The 26,380-nt window shown below is 43.8% G+C and overlaps 1 protein-coding gene across 3 annotated transcripts; it reads left to right on the forward strand.

Annotated features, from left to right (window-relative positions):
• Window positions 1-557: 557 nt before the first annotated feature.
• LOC122989857 (protocadherin-1-like) lies at window positions 558-24,403 on the forward strand. Of its 3 annotated transcripts, none has more exons than XM_044362887.1 (4): window positions 558-643; window positions 1,688-1,786; window positions 15,198-16,029; window positions 21,137-24,403. In XM_044362887.1, exons 3-4 carry the CDS (start codon window positions 15,220-15,222, stop codon window positions 23,384-23,386), a joined length of 3,060 nt encoding a protein of 1,019 aa, XP_044218822.1. In that variant the 5' UTR covers window positions 558-643; window positions 1,688-1,786; window positions 15,198-15,219; the 3' UTR covers window positions 23,387-24,403. The 3 variants fall into 3 exon arrangements, with proteins under 3 accessions (XP_044218822.1, XP_044218821.1, XP_044218820.1); XM_044362886.1 differs by lacking the exon at window positions 558-643 and adding an exon at window positions 1,000-1,572; XM_044362885.1 differs by lacking the exon at window positions 558-643 and having other exon boundaries at window positions 1,000-1,786.
• The last annotated feature ends 1,977 nt before the right edge of the window (window positions 24,404-26,380 follow it).

Below are 26,380 nucleotides of genomic sequence, written 5' to 3' on the forward strand. Positions count from 1 at the left end.
TCCTAATAAGAGCAAAAGGTGACATTAAGTGTTAGAGAATACGCTTTAATTCTTTTTCAATGATGCATTTGGATTAGCTTTTTAAGCAGATCGCCAAAACGGAGGCAGCCATATGCAAAATCATAATCCATATGTGTTGTATGTAATGTTAGAGTACAGTAAGCTGCTTTAGATAACAGCCTCTATCCACCACATGCTGTGCTGTGTTCATATAACAGCCACCGGTGGAACAACAGTAAAAATATAAATATCAGTATATTTCACACCACGGACTCTATTTTCTTACATTTCCCCTGCTGCTCTTTGCTTCACAGTGGCGGGAAAAAAGCCTGCACCTTGAGCTTCGTGCTCTGCCTCACTCAGCCCTTACGCCACGTGCCGCTTGTCGCCTGTAGGTGGCGCTCAGAGCGCGAGAGACAGCTCCTTCCCGCCTCTCTGTGGCAGGACGGAGCTGGTAGAGAGGGAGGATGAGAGAGGTAGGAATACAGCGGTGGAGAGAGAGAGAGAGAGAGAGAGAGGGAGAGAGAGAGAGAGAGAGAGAGAGAGAGAGAGAGAGAGAGACATTTATTTACTGTATATTTGGGTAAATAGAAATAGAGGGGGAGAGAAATCCGACAGTCTGAGGTTTCGACCGTTTGAATCTGTGAGTATTTGAGTGTTTTTCATCCCTTTAACACTCTTTTTATTTGAATGTTTTTAGGTGATGGAGACTCGGACCTGTGGCTCCGAGCTGCCGTATACAGTCACAGTTTAGACGGTTAAAAAAAAAAAAAAGACACAAGCACCGGTTGTTCACAAATGGCAGCGAAAAGAAGTCGCCATATCGTTTTGTAAAATGACAGAAAATGTTGGGAAATCCATGAAGAGTTGTTGTTGGGGTGGATGCTCGCTCCGCCCCCCCTGTATAGTGTATAGAGAGAGTGGAGGGGGGAGGGGGGAGGGGGGAGAGGTTGGAAGAGCGAGAGAGAGAGAGAGAGGCAGAGAGAGAGAGAGAGAGAGGGAGGGAGGGAAGCGCGAGCGCAGCCGTTTGGAATCACTCCACTTTCTCATCACAGACAGTACAGCCGCGCGACCTGCTCCGTGCTGGACCGGGAGGCGGACAGAGTTTGTAGCGGCAGAGCGGTGACCGCGCGTCGGGGTGGAAACTAACAGGACGACCGCTGGTGGTAAAACTCCCGGACCTACCGGACCTAGTGTTTCTTGCTTGGGTGATTTTTAACCGTTTTCTTTTTTTTTTGTCTTTTTTCTTTTCTTTTTTTTTTGTACATTTTTTCCTCCCTCATCCCGGTGCTCCGTCCGCTTACACTATCACCAGCACCTCCACCCCACTACCTCCCCAAGCGTGCCATCAGCGGAGGATGCTGCTGTCGGCACACACCGCCCGGTGGTAACAGTCACCCCTCCACGGAGTAGCAGTGAGTGACCCCCCCGTCCCCCGCCCCCACCCTCCCCCCCCAGTCCGGACGGGTCTTCCCCCGGCTGGGCTCCAGCTCTAGCCGTTCCCCCGGAGAGAGGAAGGACCGCCGGTTTAACGCGCAGCGCTGGTCACGACAGTAAAAGTGGACAGAAATTGTGAGAGGAATTGGAGGGATAATTATCCGACTGGATTGTTTGATTTGTTTTGAGGTGTTGTTTTTTTTTTTTTCAACGTTGTGGATTTTTAATTTCGGGGTTTTTCTTTCCGGAGGTTTGGAGCGGCTCCGTCTGGGTACCGAGGAGTAGCGGCGCCTGTAGCCGGGCTGGAGCGCTCAGAGCTGGGGAACTGCGCGGCTCTCACCCGGTCCAGGTAGGAACTTCTCTCCACAGACCCCGGTCCACGCAGAATATCATTCACCAGATCATCTTATTCATATGCACATTCATAGAAATTGTTTCAAACATTTTCATCAAAATCCTCCAGCCAGTCTGCTGGTCTTTAGGAGACGCTTTACGCACGAGAACAGGACGACTATATTCACTTTATTACCAATTTCATCTGGATGAGCACTTGTACCTTAATTAAAAAACACACATACTCGATGGAGGATCAATCTCTGAAGGCGTTTGTAACGATCGAACAGCTGTTTTTAAAACACTTGTTGGTAAAAATAAACCATTTAAACCGATATGATGTTCATATCCAGCGTCTAATCTCCTCAGATTGGTATTTTACCTATATTACACTATAGTGCTATTGATCCGTATCGATCCCTCTCCGTCCTCAACCTTACCTCCATGTCTGACAGTAATAAAATACAGCTTCCTGTGGGTCACTCCGGGTTTCCTAACCTCTCTTGAAACTGAAAAATCACTACAGTAATCCTGTATAATGCATTTCCAGGAGGGGACTACTGTATGTGCACCGCTCCCTATGGTGCATATAGGAGCATCGTCACAGTGGGGTGTCATTATAGCTCCATCTGAGGCTTTAAGAGTTCTGCAGGGACCCCTCAGTCTATACAGAAGAATATACAACGGCAGTAAAATAAATAAATAAATAAATAAATAAAAAAAAAAGCTCGTCATTATAATCAGAGGTTTGTCTTCCCACTGTAATATTAGAGCTAATCTTCCTTCAGGGACTCCTGGGGCTGCTTAAAGCAACAATACAACAGTCCATTCATCTGAGGCTGCTCATAAACCAGTCACACAGGCGAGGGAGCACGTATCTCTCTCTCTCCATATCTGTTCCTCTGTAAACCCTCACACAGCACCTGAGGCCTCCCGGGCACCTGTAGCATCAAATTTAACACCCCTTCCCTTCATGTTTACCCCCCCTCCCCTCCTCCTCCTCCCCCCTCCCCTTGTAATGAGTGTGTGTGCTGTTAACATGAGCTTAAAACCAAATAAAGGCGTAGGAGTTTCAGTGTAAACTGTAAAAGCAGGGACGAACGAGAGGCAGGTGTATGATGAATCTCCTCCGCCGAAGCCAGTGGTGCGTCACTACCGGGGAATCCAGTCCGTCCGGTCTCTCCAGTCTCCGGCTTACCAGTCCGCCTTCCTTCCTTCTGCTGTGGTATGGAGAGAGAGACAGCGAGGAGGGGGAAAAAAAAGAGGGTGGGCGTCCGACCTGCTCTACATGATAGAGAGAGGAAGAGAGAGAGAGAGAGGGAGAGAGAGAGAGAGAGGGAGGGTGTGGGAGTTGGGTATTTACATGCAAACTGCATCTGCCTCTCCCTGACAGAGAGTGAGCTCTGGTAGTAAACGCTGCCACCGTGGTGCACTCTCAAACATCCAAAATTTCTAGAACTCTGCTCTCCGCCAGATGTTTGGTAGGGCGCCGGTGGGGGGGGGGGGGAAACGGGCGTTGTGTTTCTGTTCCTACACTTGACTTCCTACGCTTGACCTTTGACCCGGTTTCCCTATTTCATCCCGCTCCTTATCGTTTCTGACATAAAAAAAAAAACACCTGAGACTCGGCTGATGAGAGACCTCCTCGTCACATCAAAACCAGTCTTAACGGAGAGACGTTGCGGAGCTCAGCCACCGTGTCGTTAGCGTTTCTGTCGAAAACGAGAATCTGAATCTCTCTAAATCTGGTTGTATCTCAAAAAAAATAGACGTGTCGCTTGTGGCTTTTAAAATGACATCTTTCCTCCATATTACTGCTCAAGAAATGTTTTACAAACACATAAAAAGCTCATTAAAGCTCCTGAGGGTTCAGCTTCTGGGGGGGTTTCCTCTGCGCAAAGGTGTCAGACATGCACTCTGGTATATTGAGGTTTATTTTGCAGCAGAAGTGGCTGAAGTGGAGATACTCTCGCTGAGGTTTGCGGCCGGTTTGGACGGCGGTGCCACGCTGTCACCCGAGCCAAGCCGCTGCCTCCGCGGAGCCGAGGGTGAGGTCTGAGGTTTGATACCGGGGCTCCGGGATTTACTCTCTCTGCCTCTCCTGTAATTTGGAGGCGTATCCGTTCAAATTTGACCAGATAAAACAAAGACAAACGTCAGGGTCACCCATGGCTCTGTGGGAAGGCGAGGGGGTTGGAAGTGGAGGATTAGTCAGCGGGGAGAGGAAGAGGATGACATGAAGAGAAAAAAAAGAAATAGAGAGGAGAAGGAGGAGGAGGAGGAGGAATAGAAGGAGGGAGGGAGGGAGGTCGAACAGAGTCCGTTCTGCACATTTCTGCGTAAAAATTGGAGATCTGAGCGAGCCGTGTTGTTAATGCCCGTCATTAAAATGGGAGCTGGGAGAGTGGAAATGGGTTCGGTGTGTGAAATGGAAGCACACGCACGCACACACATTCACATCTTCACCGCAGGAGAAAAAAAAAGGCGTCCACGCTTCCGATTGAAGAGTTTACACGGCAGGTTTCTCCTTTTTTTTTTTTTTTTTTTCTGAGTTCAGGTGTGACAACAAGCCAGAAGAATGAGGAAGTCAAAAAGTCATGTTGACTCACACAAGCAGCGTTGACGTTCACCTTCAGCTGTAATGACTCAGCTGATCGGTCGACTAATCAGCTGTTAGGATCTTCAAAATCTTTTCATTGAGCTGTTTTGTCACATCTCTGGCGTCTCGGTAATATTCACAAACACACTTTGCTTTTCAGAGTAGCTCAAGTTTTTATGATTTTCATTCATGGAGGGAAAAAAAAAACAATCTGGTGTCTTTATTTATCCAGAAAACCACAAGATTAATGTTCAAATAGATGCTGAACAGGTGAGTTGAACACCTATCACATGACTTTCCGACCGTTTGCGTGCAATCTCTTTGGCTCATAAGCCCTTTAAATCAACTCAACCTGTGACCTCTTACAGTTAATGTTTGGACACGAGTCACCGACAGTTCAACATTGTTTGATTTTGAGGCCTGAAGAGGTGAAAGAATCTAGTATTTCACAAGAAAAATAAAACAAAAAAACAGATGAAATGTATTTTATAGTATCTGGTGACCCCCTCAAAATTATCTTTGGATCCCTTGAAGGGTTATTGAACGAACACTGGAATCACAGCTCCCTTTAATTATACCAGCGACAGATCTGCCAAATAACCAGAGGGAGGAAATGAGGAACATATATATATGTGTGTGTGTGTGTGTGATCAGTGACATCAACTAATCACGTCTATAATCATGTCTAATGTCATTGTTTTGTATCCGGGTCTTTTTCCACTGAGGTCTTTAACTTACAGCTAAAACATGCTGCCTGAAGCTACAGTCATTCAGGCTGTAGATGCATGTTTCATATTAGGATGAACGGTGTCGAGGCGTTTTTCCTCCATGTTTTCTGTTTTCTCACAGAATCGGACGTGTTGTTGTTTGTGTGTGTGGCTTCAGTGAAACACGGGTGCAGACTGAGGAGTCACGTCTCAGAACTCGGGAGCACGAAACCGTCACGTCGCTCGCTGAGTCGCGCGGGTGTGTGAGTGCAGATTTTGACCTGACGGTGGTGCTAGTAGAAGCTTTTACCAAATCTGAGAGAAAGTTTTTTTTTTTTTTGTAGGAAATGATGAAAAAAAAAGTAAAATCTTACCTATGAGATCTGGAGTGCAGCTGCCACTCAACACTCAACACTCAACTAAATCCAATTCAGCCAAAAGCTGCAATAACATCTGATGTCATTCACCCGAGGAGACTGTCGTCATTTTAGTTTTGATTAAAAAAAAACGAGGAAAATAGGTAGAAGAAGAAGCGTCGTCCCGAGGGAGCGGTAAACATCCACAGGTAGTTTCATGTTGGACAGATGGACAGATGTCGTCGTTTCCTGCTGTTAAAAGCATCTTTATTGACTGGATGTTTTATTGCTCTATTGATTTTGGTGTTTTTGTGTGTTCTCTCTCTCTCTCTCTCTCTCTCTCTCTCTCTCTGTGTAGAAATCGAGGTTAAAGTGTGATGTTTGAAACTCGCCGCCTGCTCAAACTCCGAGCACCGCGTGTCATTTCACACCGTCGTGCGAAACATCTCTGCATATTTAAATCATGCATGAACAGCTGTAATATGAATAACGTGAAGCAGCATCCACATATGCTGAGTTTGAACTTTAATCACCTGATATACAGGGCGGCGACCAACCCTCGCTCTCATTATTATTTCCATCATAATTTCATCTTAAAATGTCTTTAAGTGTCAAAATGTTTGAAAGTTATTCAGTTTACAGCAATATATGATAGATATATGTATATATATAAATATATATATATATGAAGAAAAGCAGGGAATGTTTGCTTGATAAACAGCTAAAATCATTAATCTATTATCAAATCTGTTGCCGGACTTCCTGAGGTAAAAGTTCACTACACATCATTTTATTAATCACAAATTTGTACCACTCAAGTATCACATCAACTATGAAAGGACCTCAGTCCCGCATCATATGGTCCTGGTCTAGAAGAAGGACTCTGTGTCGACAATCGAGTTTTAAGACGTTACAAGTTGTCGTTCATATTGAGCTGATTTGTTGTTTACAGTGGATGAAATGTCAGTAGATTGATGGTTATTTACTGAAACCCACGTTATGATATTCAGATGATTTGTTTTGTTGGACCAAAAGTCAAAAAAAACCAAAGATGTTGAGTTTATTATCAAAGAAAACTTTGAAATATTCACATTTAAAAAGATGCTAGCGGAGAATTTTTGCGGTTACAGCGACCACAGTGATGTCACCGTCACTGCGTCTGTTTTAATAGATGTTCTTTGATTGACTGATCGTTAATCGACTCTAAACCGTTTTATGAAACTTACGTCACGGTTTGGTCAAACGTGACGGTCGCTCTTTATCGTGGTGGTCTGAGCGGCGGTTCGATTGTCGGATCTGTTGACACAGAAGGAGTTTGTCCTTGTTTTGTCCTCTTGCTCCTGCCGTAGTCTGACATGTGGAATAAATATGTTGCCGTGGATTTAAAACAGCGTTCTGATGCCTGATCTTTACTTCATACCAGCCTGCTGTTCATCTGCCATCCACTCCCATAATCCCCTTCTGCTGCTGCTGCTGCTGCTGCTGCTGCCAGAGGATCAGAGTGTGTGTTAGTGTGTGTGTGTGTGTGAGTGAGTGTGAGTGAGGTCAGACAGCACTTCCTGTCAGTAAAAGGTCACAGGTTTGATCCCTGGACCGGTCAGATTTACTGCTGCAGTGCCTCCGAGCAAGATTTTCAAGCTGCGTTAACACACAACAGGATGAGCAGAATACACTGAAACCATTAAAACCAGTGAGTCAGCGTCTGAAAATCCACTTTTTCCTGTCTGACAGTAAAACATCCGTCATGTGAAGCTGGTCTCAGTCACACGGTGCGTTCGTGCCTCAGAGAAAAGTCACGTTCTTTTCATTATCGGCCCCTGATAAATTCTTTTCTGTTACACACAGACTATTTACTTAAGGTGCGGGCGCATTCATAAACCATGACGCAACACCTGCTGCCTGCGCGGAGAGGCGGAGGCGTGTTATACATTTGGAAAGTATGAATTATAACTGATGTTTGTGATGTGAGTAGTTCTGTAGTTAATGTGATTGTTGCTGCATCTGCTTAAGAGAGATTTTAATGTTGCGTTTAATGCTCAGAACTTTCTCTGGTACCGACTGAAACACCATTTTTCACATATATTGAACTGTTTTGGCAAAGCTCTTGTGCACCTGCTTGTTGTTTAGTTGGATAATATTGAATATTTGAGAACTTTGGCTTCTTTTGTCGAAGGAGATATTTCATAGAAAAACTTTTATTTCTCACAGAGAGCTCCTGAAAAGAAAGTGTAGTTTAGTTATCGACACTGACACTCAGCTTTGAAGAGATTACCAGCAACACTCAGCTTTCCTTTCTACTATATATTTTCCCTCCACTGATGCTCATATGATGTTTTTTTTTTTTGTTGTTGTGAATATTGATTCGGTGGAAGGAACAGGAAGCTTCAAAACCGACAGTCGGACTATTTTGCCGTCTTCAGGCAGAGATTTCATCCTTCACACAACCACTTCTGTCACTTTTAGTCTTGATTTTTCACCGTTTGGGAGAATTTTTCTTTATGGGAATGAAGAGTCTAAAGACTCGAGGGTGTCGTATCTTGTACAGGATGTTTTTTTTTATTTGTGATATTGGCTTCAGTTATTTCCCATTCGTACAGTTCATCACGTCTCCCTCTTTTCTGTGGCGACAGTTTTATGAAAACCTTTCGACGTGATCGGACGACACAACGTAACGGTACAGTAAACGCCACCAGAGCTGCTTCGTAAACCTCTCTCTCCCCTCTCCCTCCCACGTTTTCATGTTTGAACTTTTTTTGTCCCCTTTTCATGCATAACAGTGCAAAACTACTAATCCTTTCCAGGAGAGACAGACAGCCTGCAAATGTGCACCGTCATGTCATCCTCCCATATTTAAACAATCTTCTTCTGTGACACTCGGTCTTGTTTTCATTACGCCGGTTTTTCTCAACAAACTATAAATACCTTTTTGAGTCGATTAGAACTTAAACTATTTCTTTTGTGGTGGATACAGGTGGTGTCAGGAGGCAGAGAGGACGGCAACAGTTGGCTGCTGCATCTGAATAGGGAGGATGTGTGTGTGTGTGTGTGTGTGTGTGTGTGTGTGTGTGTGTGTGTGCTAATCTGGATCAAACAATGGTAGTGAATAGAGTCATTAGAGTAATCCCCTTTGTGCTGCAGGGTGGGGTGGAAGGGGGGGGGGGGGACCACACACACACACACACACACATGCTGGACCGTCGCGAGAGAGATCACCTCGACTGTGAACATCCTGTCCTTCTGAGATCTAAAAAAAAAAAACCATCAAAGCATCTTTTGATTTTCTGTGTGTGTGTGTGTGTGTCATAGTCAGTTCAAGCCAGGGTTGGTATGTGTGTGAACAAGGAGTGCTGGACATTCAGGTTACTGTAGTTTATATAAAGAACACACACACACACACACACACACAGAGGTATACACACACACACATACCTATGAGGCCAGACCAGAAACTTTCAGAACTGGTTCCCAGTTTGGCAACCAGCCAGCAGCTTTTAGTGGCCAGAGTTGGCAGAGTAGTTGTCATATTTGAATGGTTTGTAATTTGTTTGTTAATGTGCCTGTGTAATTACTGAACACATTAATGCAATTAAAAACGATCCCGGGAGTTATTCAAGCTTTTATATGAGACAGATGACAGAAGGGTCCAGTTTAAACAGATCCGACTGAAAAGAAAGTAGTTAGTGGAAATAAAGTGAGGTAGAGACGCTTGTTGTTCACAATCTTCTCAGACTCACTCTGAGTGCTCAAATGTTAGATGTCGTCTAAACAAAAGCAAGAAAACTGACTAAAATTTGGCAAAATTGTGTTTGGAAGATAAAATGACTACATGAAAACTTTGGCCAGACGTTGGACACATTTTAAACTGATACTAAAAAGCTATTAAAGTTCGTCAGAGCATCACTGAAACTGTAAACCACTAAAACATGATAACAGATATTTGTTATGCTGATGCCTCATTGCTCTCATAAACAGTTTCATAACTTCCTTAATGGTGACGTGAAACCTCAGCATGTCAGTGACGTGTCCTGAGGTACAAAGTAAACCAATGAGACATCAGTTTTTATCTGATAGGACGAGCCGGTTGGACCTTTTTTTAGTCCCTCCTCCCACCGGTGCAGCAGGAGGTGGACGCTGAGGAAGATGCACAGTTTTAAAAGGAGAGTTCAGCCGTTCGTGTCACGGGATCTTTACAGTTTGATCAGCTCAGTAGAAACAAAGCAAAGGTCAGTAGATAATTATTGTGCAATTAATGTGTTATGAGTCCAGTCAGCGTCATGTGCTTGTTAATGTTCTCTAGAAATTTAAAGTTTGTTGTTGTTGAGTATCTAGTCTGATAATTTGGTGATTTATACAATATGTCAGCCAATGTTTTGCTTTTATCAAGATGTTTATCTCTTAAATACAGTAAGTTTTTTTTATATTAGTGGAGACCAAAAGGCTACAACATGAAGATATTCTGTTTAGTATCATGAAATCTTCACATTTTATAATCTGGAATCAGAGAATTTGAACGTTTTTCCTTAAAAAAAAGACTCAAAATAATGAAATCAATTGTCAATTAGTCGGCGATGAATTTTCGTTGTAGTATTCGAGTGAATTTTCAGTGCACAAACGTGTGATTTATTTTATTTTATGATCACTTTTGACTTAAAATTTTTACAACATGATTATTGGGTAAATATTGCTAATTTTAAGTATTCACCTGGACCTTTGTGTGGCATTTATACACATATATAGCATATGTGTTTACATATATTCTATATATGTACAGCGGCAGGTTAATGTAGTTTAATGTAGGGCGGCTGCAGCTCAGTAGCTCGTCTGTCTGATGTAATGTGATGTAATGTGATATAATGTGATATCATGTAGGTGGGGGGCATCAACATGGAGACGCTCTCTGAATCTGGAATCAGACAATTTGGGTGTTTTTCCTTAAAAAAATGACTCAAAATAATGAATCAGTTGTCAATTAGTCGGCGATGAATTTTCGTTGTAGTACTTTAGTGAATTTCAGTGCACAAATGTGTGATTTATTTTATTTTCTGATCACTTTTGACATAAAATTTTAACATCTACAACATGAATATGGAGTAAATATTGCAAATTTTAAATATTTAAATACTCACCTGGACCTTTGTTGGATATTTACATACATATATAGTGTATGTGTTTACATATACTGTATATATGTACAGTGGCAGGTTAATGTAGTTTAATGTAAAGTGATGTAATGTATGTGGGGGGCATCGTCATGGAGACACAATCTGAATATCAATAGTGAACACACACACACACAGCAGGTGGTAACGAGGCCGTTGAGCTGCTTTGTAATGTACAGATGATGATGTCTGGACACGCCCTCTCTCTCTCTCTCTCTCTCTTCTACATCCGCTGTTGTGAGTCATTGTCTCTCGCCCGTCCCAGCAGCAGCAGTAGCAGCAGCAGACGCTCTGAGCGGGAGTCAAACAGTTACTGTCCGACTCCCTTACACATGGAAATGTTACTGTCTTTGTAATGTAACACACATACACACACACACACACACACACACACACACACAGACCGATTCCAGCAGCTTGTTGGCTCGACCTCTTTGTACACAAACACACACTCGTACACAACTGAAGGACACACACACACTCAGCGGCCGGTCGCTGAGAAAGTTTCAGACTGTGGGAAAAAGGCCGAGCTGGACGATCTCTGGCTCACCCGAGACCGTCCCCGAGGACACACACACACACATAGTCACACACACACAGTCACACACACACACACACATGCTTATACAACATACACTAACATGCTAACGTGTCAGCTGTGAGGTCAAACATCAACAAACAGGAACTCGCTGCACTTTGATTTTTGTTTTTTGGGGGTTTTTTTTGTTTTCTCGACATTCAACCCCGAACTTCTCATGACCGCCAGACATTCTGGTTCCACATGTTAGAGTTTACATGACAGACAGGAAGCTTGATTTACACATATAGCAATGAATATGAGGTCATGTGTAGCTGCACGGTTTTATTTTCTAGTTTTCAAGAGCTTCAAATGGATTTTTCTGTAAATGATAGCATCTTTAATAAGATGTATGTAGCCCTGTGTGTTGGAGCTCAGTAGTATTTTGATCCGTCAGTATTGTGATCAGTTTGTACCAGACTTTATTCACAATTTTGTGAGTTTTAGACTGTTTGTGGCTCGTTTTTAAAAGTGTTTTCAAGAAAAAAACAAGCTAATATTTCTCAAAGTAAGGTGTTAAAAAAAAAAAGTAGTTTCAGGACTGAAATTCAGTTGTCATGTCAGCGTTACTATTATGAAAATGTAAATATCCCACACCTATAAATACAAATATATCTGATAATTATTATTATATCATTCTGAAAACTCTTCTCCAGTGATTAGCCATGAACTAAGTCGATAATCAGGTGAATCCAGCCGACTTTTATGTTTATATGCAACTAAATTTCAACACCATGATGAGAAAATGTTGTTAGTTAACGTTGTAAATACTGAACGTATGAGTGAAATGTTGAGTTACAACATATTTCTTTTTCTTTTCTGCTAAACGTTTTTTTTTACGATATCCGCTCGTAACGTAGCAGCGCCGGTCCTTCCGGTCTTGTTCTGTGGAGCCATAACTTTATTTAAAATCCCAGAGTTCCTGAGGATAACATATTTTTGGCACATTACTGGAATAATGCAATGTAGAAATCCTATAACTCATCTTCATCTTATGCAACATGTGATACAGTCAGAATCCTGAACGCATTCCTGTCTGATCCAGTTTTACCGGACAGACAGACTGACTGACTGTAGCTCGACTCGTCTCTCACGTCGTTCACGTCCTGGTTTATTTTCACCTGCTGGCAAAACATGAGGTCACTGTTAAACAAACTCCGCTGTCAGGACGGCGAGGCCTCATGCAAATATGCAAATGGGCATACAAATGGACATGGATCATAATTCTAACAGCGTGTTCGGTCTTCATTCAGTGTGATGAACACGGACGTGATTGTGTTTGTTTTCTTCTTCTTCATTTGTCATTTTAAAGCTGTTTGTTGCTTTTAAAACGCGGTTTACGGAGCTCACATTTACATTTTCTTTTATTGAACTTATCATAGTATAGGCTAATTATTTTAGGAATTATGCATGACGGATATTTTTTAAATTAGAGCACCGCTGCTCTCATTATCTACAACATACAGGGTGTGTGTTCGGTGTAGTTTTGTGCAGACTGACTGTTGTTGTGTTGGGCAGACTGGACGTCAGCCAGTAAACTGTTTCAGCTCCGTTTCCACGGTGCTGTGTGAAATGTAGCGGGGAGGGTGGGGAGGGAGGGGGGGTCAGAGGTCAGAGGTTAGTGGATTTGGGGTATTTGGCAGCTCTGGAGAAAAAATGTGAGAAAAGCAACACACGCATAGTTTACACTGTAACACACACACACACACACACACATAGAGGTATTCACATGCACATTCACACATGCAAACACACACTCATTCACATTCATGCAGGGGTAATTAGGTGTGTGTGTGTGTGTGTGTGTGTGTGTGTGTGTGTGTGTCTGTCACTCACAGCAGGGAGCAGAGTGGAAGAACAACTGGACGACAAACACCGGCGATGTCAAACATTTGCTGCTTTCAGCTCCACAAATGGAGGATTTTTACCGCTTTTTTCTCTCCTCTGTATCCATGTCAACTTAATTACCTTTGATTCAAATAATTATCTATGATTAATCAGTTACACGGAAAGAATAAAATCACCAGTTGCAGCTTTAATCTGTTTATCTCTTTATGTTTTTATGTTCCGCTACAGAAAACTTTTGAAAATAGCTCACCTGTCGTCTTTACTGCGCTGAAATAACTTTACTCTCCTGGTTTTATGTCGGTTGTGTGAATGACAGAAGCAGCTGAAAGGCCTGACGTGTCTTTCTCACTCTGTAGGAGACACACACACACACACACACACACACATTCACACACTCGCACACGTCGTTCAGTAGTACACAAGTAAACTCTGTGCATCAGCGTTGTAGTCATCAGAGGATGAGGACGAGGAGGAGGAGGAGGAGGAGGAGGAGAGTACCAAGACTTCCTGCTTCCTGCTCAGTATGCTGGTCCATGTCGGTGTGTGTATATGTGTGTGTGTGTGTGTGTGTGTGTGTGTGTGTTCCTCTCCAAATCAAGGACGTGAGGAGAAGAAAAAAAAAAAAGCTCTCTTCAGATTAACCCCGACGACCTGCAGCCGAGAAACTCCTACAGCGGAGTGTGTGTGTGTGTGTGTGTGTGTGTGTGTGTGTGTGTGTCTGAGATGAATTACTGCCAAGAAAGAAAATATAAAGTGAAGAGACGGGAGAGAAGAAAGAGGTGGAGGGACGGAGGAGAGAGAGTAAGACTCAAATGTGGCATTATGAATACCAGACAGCGGGTGAAAAGTCAGTTTGTAAGTAAAACATTCAGCCTTGATCAGAAAGCCGGTGCTCATCAGCTCGGTAGGAGGAAAAAAAAAAAAAAAGGGGAGAGTCTGGACAAATCTACTATAAATAAACATAAAGGCTTATTTCAAGGCCTTCGCTGATGTATGAAGTACAAGACCACGCTGAAATATTCAAACGTCTTAAATCTAAGTCAAAGAAACTTTACAGCAGCAGACAGCAAATTAGTTTTTTTCTTGCCTGATGGGTCAGAAGGTGATAAAAAATTTAATTTCCTTCACACGATCCTGAAGATCCATCCAAAGGGTTCGAAAATCAAAACTCACGTCACAACTCAAAACATCTCATTCACTTTTTATTCCGTCCTCAGGCTCCATAAAAGTCGTATCGCTCGTTTAAAAAACACTTTTGACCTCCTTTTTATAAGGAGATCCTTCAATACCGCCGTAAAGAAAGAAGAGCCGTCGTTATGGCGATCCACGTCTCTACCTTGCGTACGGAATGACGGCGTGACGTTCCCGCCTTAAACAGGGAAACAGACTTGTTCAGCTTCTGAAATGCAGGGGGGGTCATTTGGGGTGATTTTCAAAATAAAATCACTGGATCTTGTGTAGCGTTTTACTCGGTGACTTGAATGATGAATGTAGTGTTTCTTACTTTAATGTGAACTCCATCTGGTTTTGTTTTCCACTTATCATCATTTAGTATTTTCTCCCTCTTTTTAAAATGTATTTGTATGTGGACCTATTAAAATACTCACCTCTATTTGAACCTTCATCTTAGACACAGTGATCTCATGCAGAGGGCTACAACACGTCCATCATCTAATAAATAACAAAATCAACTTGTTCGGCTCTGTTTTTTGTCTGAATGAGTGCATTCCTCCTCCATGATGTTTTCCTGCTTATAAAGTCCTCAGTCTAAGTTACTGAGACTCACAGGTGTCCCGTTCCTTCTCGCTGCCTCTCGTCAGTATTTTTGGTGGAGTGTCACCCGCAGCAGCGCTCGGTTTGTCTTCCTGTCAGAGCGGCGGACTGGCAGCAGGAGGAATTCATCACTCGTTGCTGCTCGGCTGCTCTCCACACACAGCAGCCCGAAGCCCCGAAACCTCGTCGCCTTCAGGTCTCGCAAATAACAGTTTTGGACACTTTTAGTGCCCCAAGGAGACAAATTCGACAATCTATTCCTGAGCAGCGCCGACATAAATCTGAATGAGGAGCAGCTCTGCTGATTCCGAGTCAACTTTCTGTTTTTCGGGCGCTGTCTGGACGCCATATGTAGGATGAGTGACGGGCGGTCTGGCTAATCTGTTTTCTCTTGTTTGTGTCTTTCAGAGCGGTGCTGTCTGGCGGAGACATGGCGGCGCTGAGGTGGGAGGTTCTGCTGTTCCTGGCGGCGGTCCTGTTGGTCTCCTGCGGCGCCGCGCCATCTGACATCCTTTATCGAGTCCCTGAGGAGCAGCCGCCCAACACGCTGATCGGCAGCCTGGCGGCGGACCAGGGCCTGCCCGACACCGGTCACCTCTACAAGCTGGAGGTGGGCTCGCCGTACTTGAGGGTGGACGGCAAAACCGGCGACATCTACACCACCGAGATTCCCATCGACCGCGAGACGCTGAGGGACTGCCGCAACCTGTTTGACGGCGACAAATGCTTCCTGGAGTTCGAGGTGTCCATCACAGACATGGTGAAAGGCATGGGCTCGGGCCCGCGGCTGATCGAGGGCCGCATCGAGGTGCTGGACATCAATGACAACACGCCGCAGTTCTCCTCGCCCATCCTGACCCTGTCCATCCCCGAGAACACGCACATCGGCGCCCTCTTCTCCATCCCCATGGCCACCGACAGGGACTCCGGCACCAACGGCGTGGCCGAGTACTCGCTGAGCACCGGGCTGGACGCCGACCAGCTCTTCAGCCTGCAGGTCGCCGTGGACACGGAGGAGAAGCTGCCGCAGCTGGTCGTCATGGGCAACCTGGACCGCGAAAAGAAGGACTCGTACGACCTGAACATCCGGGTGGTGGACGGCGGGAGGCCGGCGAGGGCGAGCAGCGCTCTGCTGCGAGTCACCGTCACCGACCAGAACGACAACGCTCCGAAGTTCGAGAGGAGTCACTACGAGGCCGAACTACCGGAGAACAGCCCGCTGGGACACTCGGTGCTGCAGGTCAGTACACACACACACACACACACACACACACACACACACACATAAATACAGTACACACGTGTCTCTGCACCGACGTTAACGAGCAAAATATCATCATGACAGACAAGAAAACAACCAAAATCAGTCCCAGGAAGTAAACACAACCATCGCCACCTTAAACAGGCAACAGCCGACACCTGATAGGCCGACAGACGTCTTGATAATCCAGCTGTTGTGTTTAGTTGTCATGTTGTTTTTTGACTCTTATGACAATAAATAAATGAGGATTCTGTGGATTAAAGATGTAAACAATCTGCCCCCTCGTCATGTCTGAGCGCCGCCGCTTCTGATGCCGCTCAGGAAGTTTTTCTTGTCCACCAAAACGTTGCTACAGAACCTTTGGCCCTGTCGGTGATAACACTGAAAGCTGCAGGACAACACGGCGCAGTGACTGCACATAATATGCTGCTCAATTATCCGTACACAGACAGATGGTGCGGTGGAGGTGAAGCAGGCCGTGGGATCGCCGCATGTAGTCACATATTAACCACTGATTCAACTTCACCTTTGAGCCCGCCTTTGAGGCGTCGGGAACTGGAGGTTTTGCCGGCGAGAGAGAGCTGGGAAAAGGGTTTTGGCTTTCCTCTACGTCCTGACGAACCCCACCTCCGCCGTATCATCCTCCCACCCTCCTCCTCCTCCTCCTCCTCCTCCTCCTCCCATCCCTCCCATGACTGCGGTGCGACCAGCCAGGCTTCCAGCGAGCCGTGCATGACTTAATCTGAGTCAGTCATGAGATTATCCACGGGGCTTATTGGTATTATTGCTCTGGATGTGGCTCATTGCATTTCAGAGAGCCGCAGAATTCATTTCACTTAACGTTGCGTTTGAAGAGTGATGCTTTAGAGGCCGGCGGGACGGCGCTGACTGACGACCCTGACCTGCTTAAATCGTCCAATGGCGGCGCAGACATGTTACTCTTTAAAAAGGAGCATAACACAGCTTTTTTCCCATTTATCCAAATCAAACAATCACTTTTTTTTGGATTGATTTTCCATCTTCCACACAGTCACTTCATTTCACATCATCAGGTCTTTCTTTCACTCTCTTTATCTCTGATATTTATCTTAAAACAGACAAATAAACACAAAATATGTCATTTAGCAGCAGTGAACATCTTCCACCACAATAACATAAATGAACAGATGATTAAATATAAAGAAAAATGTAAACAAAAGCATCATAAACCCCCCGGAGGGCTCGGTTTTTATTTCCATTATTTATTTTCTTACAGTATTTCTTGGTAGCATTAAATATTCATGACTTTAAATATTCATTTTTGACCTCGGAGACTTTATTGTGACAAAAAAAAAAAAATCTTATCTCAAGGTCCACTTTTTCTGGAGCTTTCAACTTTGGCTGTTGCTTATTTATTTTTTTTAATGAATATATAATTTGACAAAGAAATCATAATACTAGCTTTATTTGGAGCTTTCAACCACATCTCACAGTATTCCTCAGCAAATGAAATTAAATGTTCATGATTAAATAAGCAGCACCAGACGTTACAGTCAGCATAAAACATCTCAAACAAACTCTCAGCTGTTTGAATTTCAAATGTTGCTGAATCCTGATTGGTGCAGACAGGTGCATGTGACATCAGCTTGTTCTGTCTAAGCCCCGCCCACTCCAGACCGGTAAGGAAAAGCAAAGAGAAAAACACCTCCGTTCATATATAGGACACGTCGCTAACAGTCGCTAAACAGTAACAGATTGTAACCGTAGCAACAGTCTTATTGAGAGGAGGGAAGGTTTTCAGGACCTTTAATCGACTGATTATCATGACATTTCTTACAAATGTGTCATATTGTTCCTCCATCAAATCAAGAGCTTATTGAAGAACAAAGAACACAAGTAAATAGTATTCAGATGTCAAGTCATTTCTACAGTAATGACTCACAGCTACAGTCTCATCAATGATAAAAACACTTCAAATGTTTCTTTGACAACCAACTGATTAATCATTAATCTGAAAAGAGGCAGCTCAAAAATGACTTGAAGAGTCTACACACTCTGAACTACAATTATAATGTAATTGTCAGGGTATTAAAATTGATGGATTATCCATCTGAAGTGTCAAGTTTGTACAAGCTGATTTAATAGAAATGAAGTTAAACAAATTGCTGCTTGGAGAGGGAAAAACAGGAGAAATTTGTTTTTTTTTTCTGTATTAAAAAAAAAAAAAAAGCCAAAAACATGCAGAAAAACCGGTCCGCTCATTTAAGAAACCAAGTCAGTCTCGCTGGTTAATTGTTAACCGGGAGATAAACAGTGTTTATATTTGTTCTTCGCTTGGACAGAGCGGCCTTGGAGAGCAGCCAGCGCAGCTCTGGCCTCATCACAGCGGCACTGCGCTCCAGCAGCTCGACTGTTCAATACACAATTCTCAGAAGCTGTCAATAATTCAACGCTGTTTGGTGATGTCTGCTGCGTGAAGCCGCACCGGAGGAAAGGAAATCAATGGGCAGGAGAAATTATAATTTCACTTTCATGCTTTCTTTAACCTTAACCTCTCCGACTTGGATCAGTGACTTCCACGGTCACCCCCCCCCCACCCACCTGGGTGCCGGTGACGGTCTGTCACAGTCTGTGATCCTGAGCAAGCAGGAAACCAGATATTTATTATGTGTCAGTACGAACTAGAGTCTGTGTTAGAAAGAAAATCCCTCAGAGATCCTGTTGACTGCATTAACCTTTAAAACCTCTGATTTCCACGTAAATGTTCACTTAAATGCTTGTGTGAGAAATACAAAGATGGTTTCTGGCTCTTTATTGAAGCTGTATGATGTTTATATCGAGTGAAATATTCAAACTCAACATGTTTTTATGGCTGCACCGTCCCATCAAATGGAAAATTTGCATTACATGGAAATCAAAACTCAACCTGATATATTTGGAATCTTAAAGCAAGATTTCAACATTTTGGGAAACAGCCTTATTCATTTTTTTATTGAATATCAATTGGTGATTGATACCACACTGGAGTTAGCAGATGGTTAGCCTAGCTTAGCATAAAGACTGGAAACAGTTAGCCTGGCCCCGTCCAAATTTTTAATTTTTTAACAAAGAATTCTCTGACTCCAGCGTCTCAAACGTGAATATTTTCTGGTTTATTTAGTCCTCTATGATAGTAAACTGAATGTCTTTGAGTTATGGGCTGTTGGAGGAGACATAACAACATCTGAGGTCACTTTAAGCTTTGGGAAATTTTATTAATAGATAATAAAAAATAATCATTAGCTGCAGTTGTGGTTTATGGAAATCAGTGCACCTAGCCAAAAAATAGTCCCACACATAACCCCCCATAAAACCACAACTTTGGTTGTTGTACAGATTAAACAAACTAGACGTAACTTTTTTATTAGCTAGTAACAGAATGTTGACACATTTATTTTTTTGCCTTTGGACAAAGCCGGGCTAGCTGCATCCTCCTGTTTCCAGTCTAAGCTAAGCTAACTCGCTTCTGGCTGTAGCTTCATATTTATCGTACAGACATGAAATCGATATAGATCTTCTCAGCTAACTTGCAAGAAAGTGAATAGAAACTTTGGAAACTCTGATTTATATTTTTGTGTCCTCGACCTAAACAATATGAGTTTAATTATTTGTTTGAACAAGCTCAAATAATCTCACCTCTTCTGGCAGATTTAGTACAAGCTTGGTCCAAATCCAGTCCTGCTTTAAAGAAATAATGGCCTTAAAATTTAAAAACCCAAATTACATTACTCTAAGTGAAATCTGTGGCTGGACCAGCAGCACCTGGGACATTAAAATCAGCTGTTCAACAGCGAGTTCATTTGAAACTACACGCCAACCTACATTTCCTAACAGCAACCGTGGCATTGAATAAAAGCAATTAAAAAGTATTAGACGTGTAGATAGAAAGGCGTCCTAACGAGTACATCGTAAGTGATATTCTGCTGACTGCTTGTACCTCCTAATTGACTAATTACCTCCGTTTACTTTGGATTTGGGCGTTTGAAGCCGGATCGTGGCCATGTTGGTCTGTCCTCTCCGGTCTCCTAATGGGCCCCAAGGAGCCGTGGCTTTTCTGATAATGAGAGGAACATTAACATTCACTCATCTGCCCATTAGATGCCAATGACCCGCTGCACGGCCGTTAGATGTTGTTGTGTGGGTGTGCGCACTCAGCTTTGATCGTCTATTATGTTTCACACGCAGCAGAAAAACTCCTCCCTGTCAGGAAAGCACAAAGGGCTTTGTGGTGTTGTATGTTTGTAGTGTTGTAGTAATGACCATGAGTCTTTGTAAGTCACAGAATCTATTAAAATGTAGCTGAGGTTATAATGAGGTGCGTTAAAGCTGCCAGTTAGCCATAAACCATCAATTGTGACTATAAATTGACAGAAGTTACTCAAATTGGAGTCAGACTTAAACTTTTATGGTACATAGGGCTACTAATGATTATTTTTATTATGAATTAAGCCACTCAATCAATCCATTAGTTTTGAAGTCTATCAATTGGCCGAAAATAGTGAAACATGTCTGTTATAATTTAAAATTTAAAACCCAAAGATATTCAGTTTACTGTCATATATGACAAAGAAAAGCAACAGAGATCAGAAAACGTGTCATTATTGCTTTAAAAATGACTGAAATGATTATTTGATTATCAAAATAGTTAATTTTCTGTTGATTAATTGACTAATCGTTGCAGCTCTAATTGTGACACAAGAAGTGGAGAAGTGCAAAAATGCAAAAATTAAAACACTTTTATTGTGAAGTCAAAGGTCTGAAGATTGGATAAATTAAGATGAACAGGAAGCACTCAGTAAGGCGGAGGCCGCTAGCTAACGTGTGCTAAAAACAAACTAGAAGTGTGCAGGTCATGTGTCATGACTGGCAGACCGGGTTTGAATTTTTGATATTATTTTTGACAGTTGACTAAAATTAAAAATACTTATAGCAGTTGGAGGGACTTTCATCTCGCCAGAAGGTTTCAGGCTAAAGCTATGAATAACCTTTATGTGTGTTAAAGTATCCACGGTTTTAGCAGGACAGTGTATGATCATGAAAGGGTAAATCTTCGTTTTTGTTCTTGTAGGTCAGAGCCAATGACGCAGACACCGGCACCAATGGAGAGATTGACTACAGCCTCCATCAGGCGTCAGAGACCGTCCAGAGGCTACTGCGCATCGACCGATCCACTGGCATCATCTACGTCAAGGGTCTGGTGGACCGCGAAGAGGAGAACTTCCTCAAGTTCTTTGTGGTTGCCAAAGATCGCGGGCCCAACTCCAAGAACTCCAAAGTGTTGGTGACCATCAACGTCAGGGACGTCAACGACAACGCGCCGGCCATCGAGATCCGAGGTATCGGCCTGGTGACGCACCAGGATGGTGTGGCCAACATCTCTGAAGACATGCCGATTGGTACACCAGTGGCGTTGGTCCAGGTGTCGGACCGTGATGAGGGGGAAAATGCGGTGGTGACATGCGTGGTCGCTGGTGACGTCCCGTTTCAGCTGCGACCTGCGAGCGAGTCTGCCAATGATCGGAAGAGGAAGTACTTCCTGCAGACAACTACCCTGCTGGATTATGAGCGTGTGAAGGATTACAGGATTGAAATTGTTGCCGTGGATTCTGGGAACCCGGCCCTGTCCAGCACCAACTCCCTCAAAGTTCAGGTCACCGACATGAACGACAACACGCCAAGCTTTTCACCTACAATGCTCGAGGTGGACTTTGCGGAGGGCAACCAGCCCGGTGACAAGGTGCTGGATGTCGTGGCAACAGACGCAGACAGTGGCACCAATGCAGAGCTGGCTTACAGCATCATCGAGCGCTCGGCCTCCAGGCTCTTTGAGATTGACAGCAACACCGGAGAGGTTCGTGTGAAAAACCTGCTGGATCGGGAAGAGACGGAGCGTTATGAGTTCCGTGTGGCTGCAGCAGACAAGGGCCTTCCTAGCAAAACTGGCACCGCCACGGTGGTGATCAATGTTCTGGACCGCAATGACAATGACCCCAAGTTTATGCTGAGCGGCTACAGCTTCTCTGTCATCGAGAATATGCCTCCGCTGAATCCTGTTGGTGTAGTGACGGTCACCGATGCTGATAAGGGTGAGAACGCCAGGGTGAGGCTGTTTGTAGAACCGGACAATGGCAAGTTTGTGATCCAGAACGGCACGGGAACCATCCTGTCCAGCATCTCCTTTGACCGCGAGAAGGAAAGCACCTACACCTTCCGCCTGAAGGCCGTGGACGCTGGTGACCCACCTCGTTCCTCCTATGTGGGTGTGACCATCAATGTCCTCGATGAGAATGACAACGCCCCCTATGTCACCAAACCAGCGAACTCCTCCTACACATACCTGACACCTGTCACCGCTCCAGACACTCGCGTGGAGGTGGTAGAGGCGGAGGACATTGACTATGGACCCAACGCTGAGCTGGTCTACACCATCACTGGCGGCAACCCGTATGGCCTTTTCCACATCTCGCCCACCAGTGGGGAGATCACACTAGCGCAGGAATTCACCGGCAAGCACAATGGGCTGCACCGCCTGGTGGTGAGAGTCAGCGATAAAGGCAAACCTCCCCGCCACACCACCGCCCTGGTCCACGTTTTTGTCAACGACACCAAGGCCAACGTCTCCCTCATCGAGGCTCTGGTGGGACACAGCCTCTACACCCCTCTCGATAGGGACATTGCCGGAGATCCCAACAACGCCCTCGCTCAGCGCAGTAACATCCTGTATGGCAGCCTGGCGGGTATCGCGGGCGTCATTCTGGTCATCGTAGCCGTGGTGGTCATCAGACATCGGCTACAGAAGGACACCAAGAGCGGCTACCAGGCCGGCAAGAAGGAGAGCAAGGACCTGTACGCTCCTAAGCAAGGCCCCAAAAATGGCAAAGGGAAAAAGAGCAAGAAGGGAAAAGCTCCCAAACCCGCCAAGCCACTAGAGGAGGACGAGGAGGCCAGCCTCCAGAAAGGCCTCAAGTTCAACCTCATCAACGACAACGTCAACGACAGTCCCAGAATCCACCTGCCTCTTAACTACCCGCCGGGAAGCCCCGACCTGGGTCGTCACTACCGCTCCAACTCCCCCTTGCCCTCCATCCAGCTGCAGCCACAGTCACCCTCCGCCTCCAAGAAGCACCAGGCCGTTCAGGACCTCCCCGCTACCAACACCTTCGTCGGAACAGGCGACAACAACTCCACGGGCTCCGACCAATATTCGGATTACAGCTACAAGGCCAACCCGCCCAAATACAGCAACAAACAGGTAGGACCGTATGCAAACACGGCAATGTACAACAGAGACATCTATTGGACCAACCGGGTGTGGTAGTCACGCTGGGACTTATTTGGCACAGCCGATATTCTTCCACCAAAGCTGCACTGATACCCCTGCACAGCACCCACTTCCAAAAACGGCTGATATTCCCCTTTTTGGTTTTTTTTTTTTTTTGGTTTGTTTTTGGTTCTGTTCACCATTTCTGTTTTTGTTCCGTTAATTTGTTTTCATCTCTACATGGACATCACAATATTCACACCATGAAGGATTACACGAAGGGATAGACCACATATGGGTTTACCGATATTTATCAGCTGATATTTGAATGAACTCTCATTGATTGAGAACATTCCCTGAACACGGTTTTAAATGTTTGTGTTGATGCATTTGTTCGTGTTTCCCCACTTGTACATCAAAATGTTCAGTTCTTACTTACAGTATTTAATTAGGAGTTTCTGTTTATTACAACCAAAGAGTTTGAGAGTTACAAGTCTTAAGAAAAGCACAAAGGAAAATTGCACCATTATGTTGTATATCAGCAGATATGTTGGATGTAGGAAAAATCCCATATCGGTCTATCCTTAAGCTTCTATATATTTTTCCTTTCATTTGTGTTTAGTTTCTCCCTTTCACGGTGGTTTAAATGAAGAAGATTATGAGTTTCCCCCCCCCCCCTTTTTTTTTTTTTTTTTATTATTCACAAGTGTTTTGATTCTGGAGTTCTTTGTGCGACCATTGAAAGGTTCATGCTGACATCCTCATTAAGTCTGAATGTGTTTTTCTTTTTTTTTTGAGAGAGAGAGAGAGAGCTGACTCGAGTTTTAAAGCTGCTTTATGGCCGGATCAGCTTGTTGAAGTGTGACAAAGAGTGACTGTGAATTCCTGAGTTAGTTTCTCCTTTTTTTTTTTTTACCCATTTTTTATTGTTTCTTGGCTTTCTTTGGCCAGAAGCTAGGCTGGCTGAGCAGCACTTTAGAGTGTTACCATCCAGTTCAGACCAATTTAAGGTAATTCCAGCTCGGTCAGGGAGCCAAGCAGTGAAGAGAGAAAGAAAAGGGGGACAAAGAGGGAGGAGGGAGGGAGGGAAGGGGGGGGGGTGGGGGTTGTAAAAAAAAAAAACTACTACACTATGAAGGAAAAGGTACACTAAGACTAAATGCAACCATTTCTTAACCTCCTGTCAGGTCAGCTGAAATACGACTTTTAATTTTGCCGTGTTCCCAATCACCGGGGCTAAAAAGTCAATTGTTTGCACAGATTAATGGCAGGTAATTTTCCAGGCGCCCGCTTTCGCCTTCTTTTACCCAGAGTGCCTTGCTCTATTCTATTTAATGTACAAAAAGGGTTTAGGGGGGTTGGAGGGGGGGTTGGGGGTTTGGGGTGGAGATGGGGGCCATCACGTACACTGTGAAAAAAAAAAAAAAACGTGGAGACAATCACAATCACATTAAGGTGTTGTAGTGATGTTCAGACTGTACATATATGTGAACGATGTGTGTATTTTGTTTAATTTGTGCTTTTTGTCATCTGCTGTTTATGTTGCAACATTACTGTGTCATGTGCGTATGTGTGTGTGTGTGTGTGTGTGTGACGCACGCTAACACGAGGCATTTCATTGTTCTCCCTTGACTTCTTGTGTTCACCATCTAAATACCGTTACCAAAGACTCAAACACACACACACACACACACACACACACACACACCTGCGTACTCACTGTCATCACCATCTTATATATATGAAGCTGAAGTTCAGACTGTTTCCTTGTTTCAGTGGGTGTAGCGGAGTTCCTGCTAGTGTTAGCAGCTCGCTAGCGTTCCTGCTGGGTTAATATTTAGCCTGTTAACACACAAACCCGCAGGCGTCACACTTCATTCTAGTCGGATTTAAAGCTCATATCAACTCTGCTCAATCATGTACTCTTCTTCTCTGGGGAAATAAATGTACAGTGTTTTTTTTTTTCTTTTCTTTTGGTTTTTTTTTTTTTTTTTTTTTTTTACAGCTAAAAGCAGATTTTATTTCAATAAACATCATGTTTAAATGTTAAAGTGGCCGCTCTCTGTGCATTCACTGGTTTGGTTTGGTATTCCATTTTCATTTCCATCCTTCACACACACACGGAGAGAAAATGTGTTTGTCACACATTTACACCACAGGATGAATGTTTAAATATTTTAAATCTGACTAAAAGTACATTTTTAGATTTTTTCCTCTTTGTGAGGTTTGTAATAATTTTATTACCACAAAGAATAATATTATATATTTCCCTGCTGTGCCTCCTGTGAACTGAATATTTTACTTTGTTTTTAAAAAAAAAAAGGAAAATATTCACAGCCTTAATCAAGAATAATTTTATTTTAGCCAGCTCTACGGATGGCAGTGGTGCTCCAGAATGACAAGTCAAGTTAAATATTTCTACTTGATTAGTGGTCTTCAACCATTTTGGCGTCTGACTGCGTCCATGAACCGACCTCTACTTTCCCCCCTGCAGATGAAGGCCTCAGTGTGAGCGGTTCAACCAGAGTTTTTGCCTCAATTTGTTTATTTAAAAGCACTTTTAGAGCTCTGACGAAGAGGAAAATGTCCAGTACTTTGCATGAAAAAAAAGCAACAATATGAGGAAAGTCTAAAAACAGAATCTTGTGACCACTCAGATTTATTTTGAAACCCCCTTTAGGAGTCCTGACCTCAAGGTAAGGATTTACTGAACTCAGCGGCTCGGCACAAACGGTCACCAGAGGATGAATAATACTGATGATCGCCTGATTTTTCTTCTGATGCCGCCATGATGTTGACATTAATGGTTTTGAGTAAAATGTAAAACTACTGGATGGATCACAGATATTCATGTTCCCCTCAGGATGGATTGTAAAAACTTTACTGATCCTCTGATTTGATATCTAGCGCTATCATATGGTCAAATATTTAAGTTGGTTTGTGAACAAACACCTGAAAAACAACAAAGGCTGTACTTTGTTTCTAGTCCTAAGTAGCAAATTAGCATGCTAGCACGCTAAACTAAGATGGCGACCATGGTAAACATTACAC

This window comes from Thunnus albacares, chromosome 10 (genome assembly GCF_914725855.1).
Source record: "Thunnus albacares chromosome 10, fThuAlb1.1, whole genome shotgun sequence".
Classification (NCBI taxonomy): Eukaryota; Metazoa; Chordata; class Actinopteri; order Scombriformes; family Scombridae; genus Thunnus; species Thunnus albacares.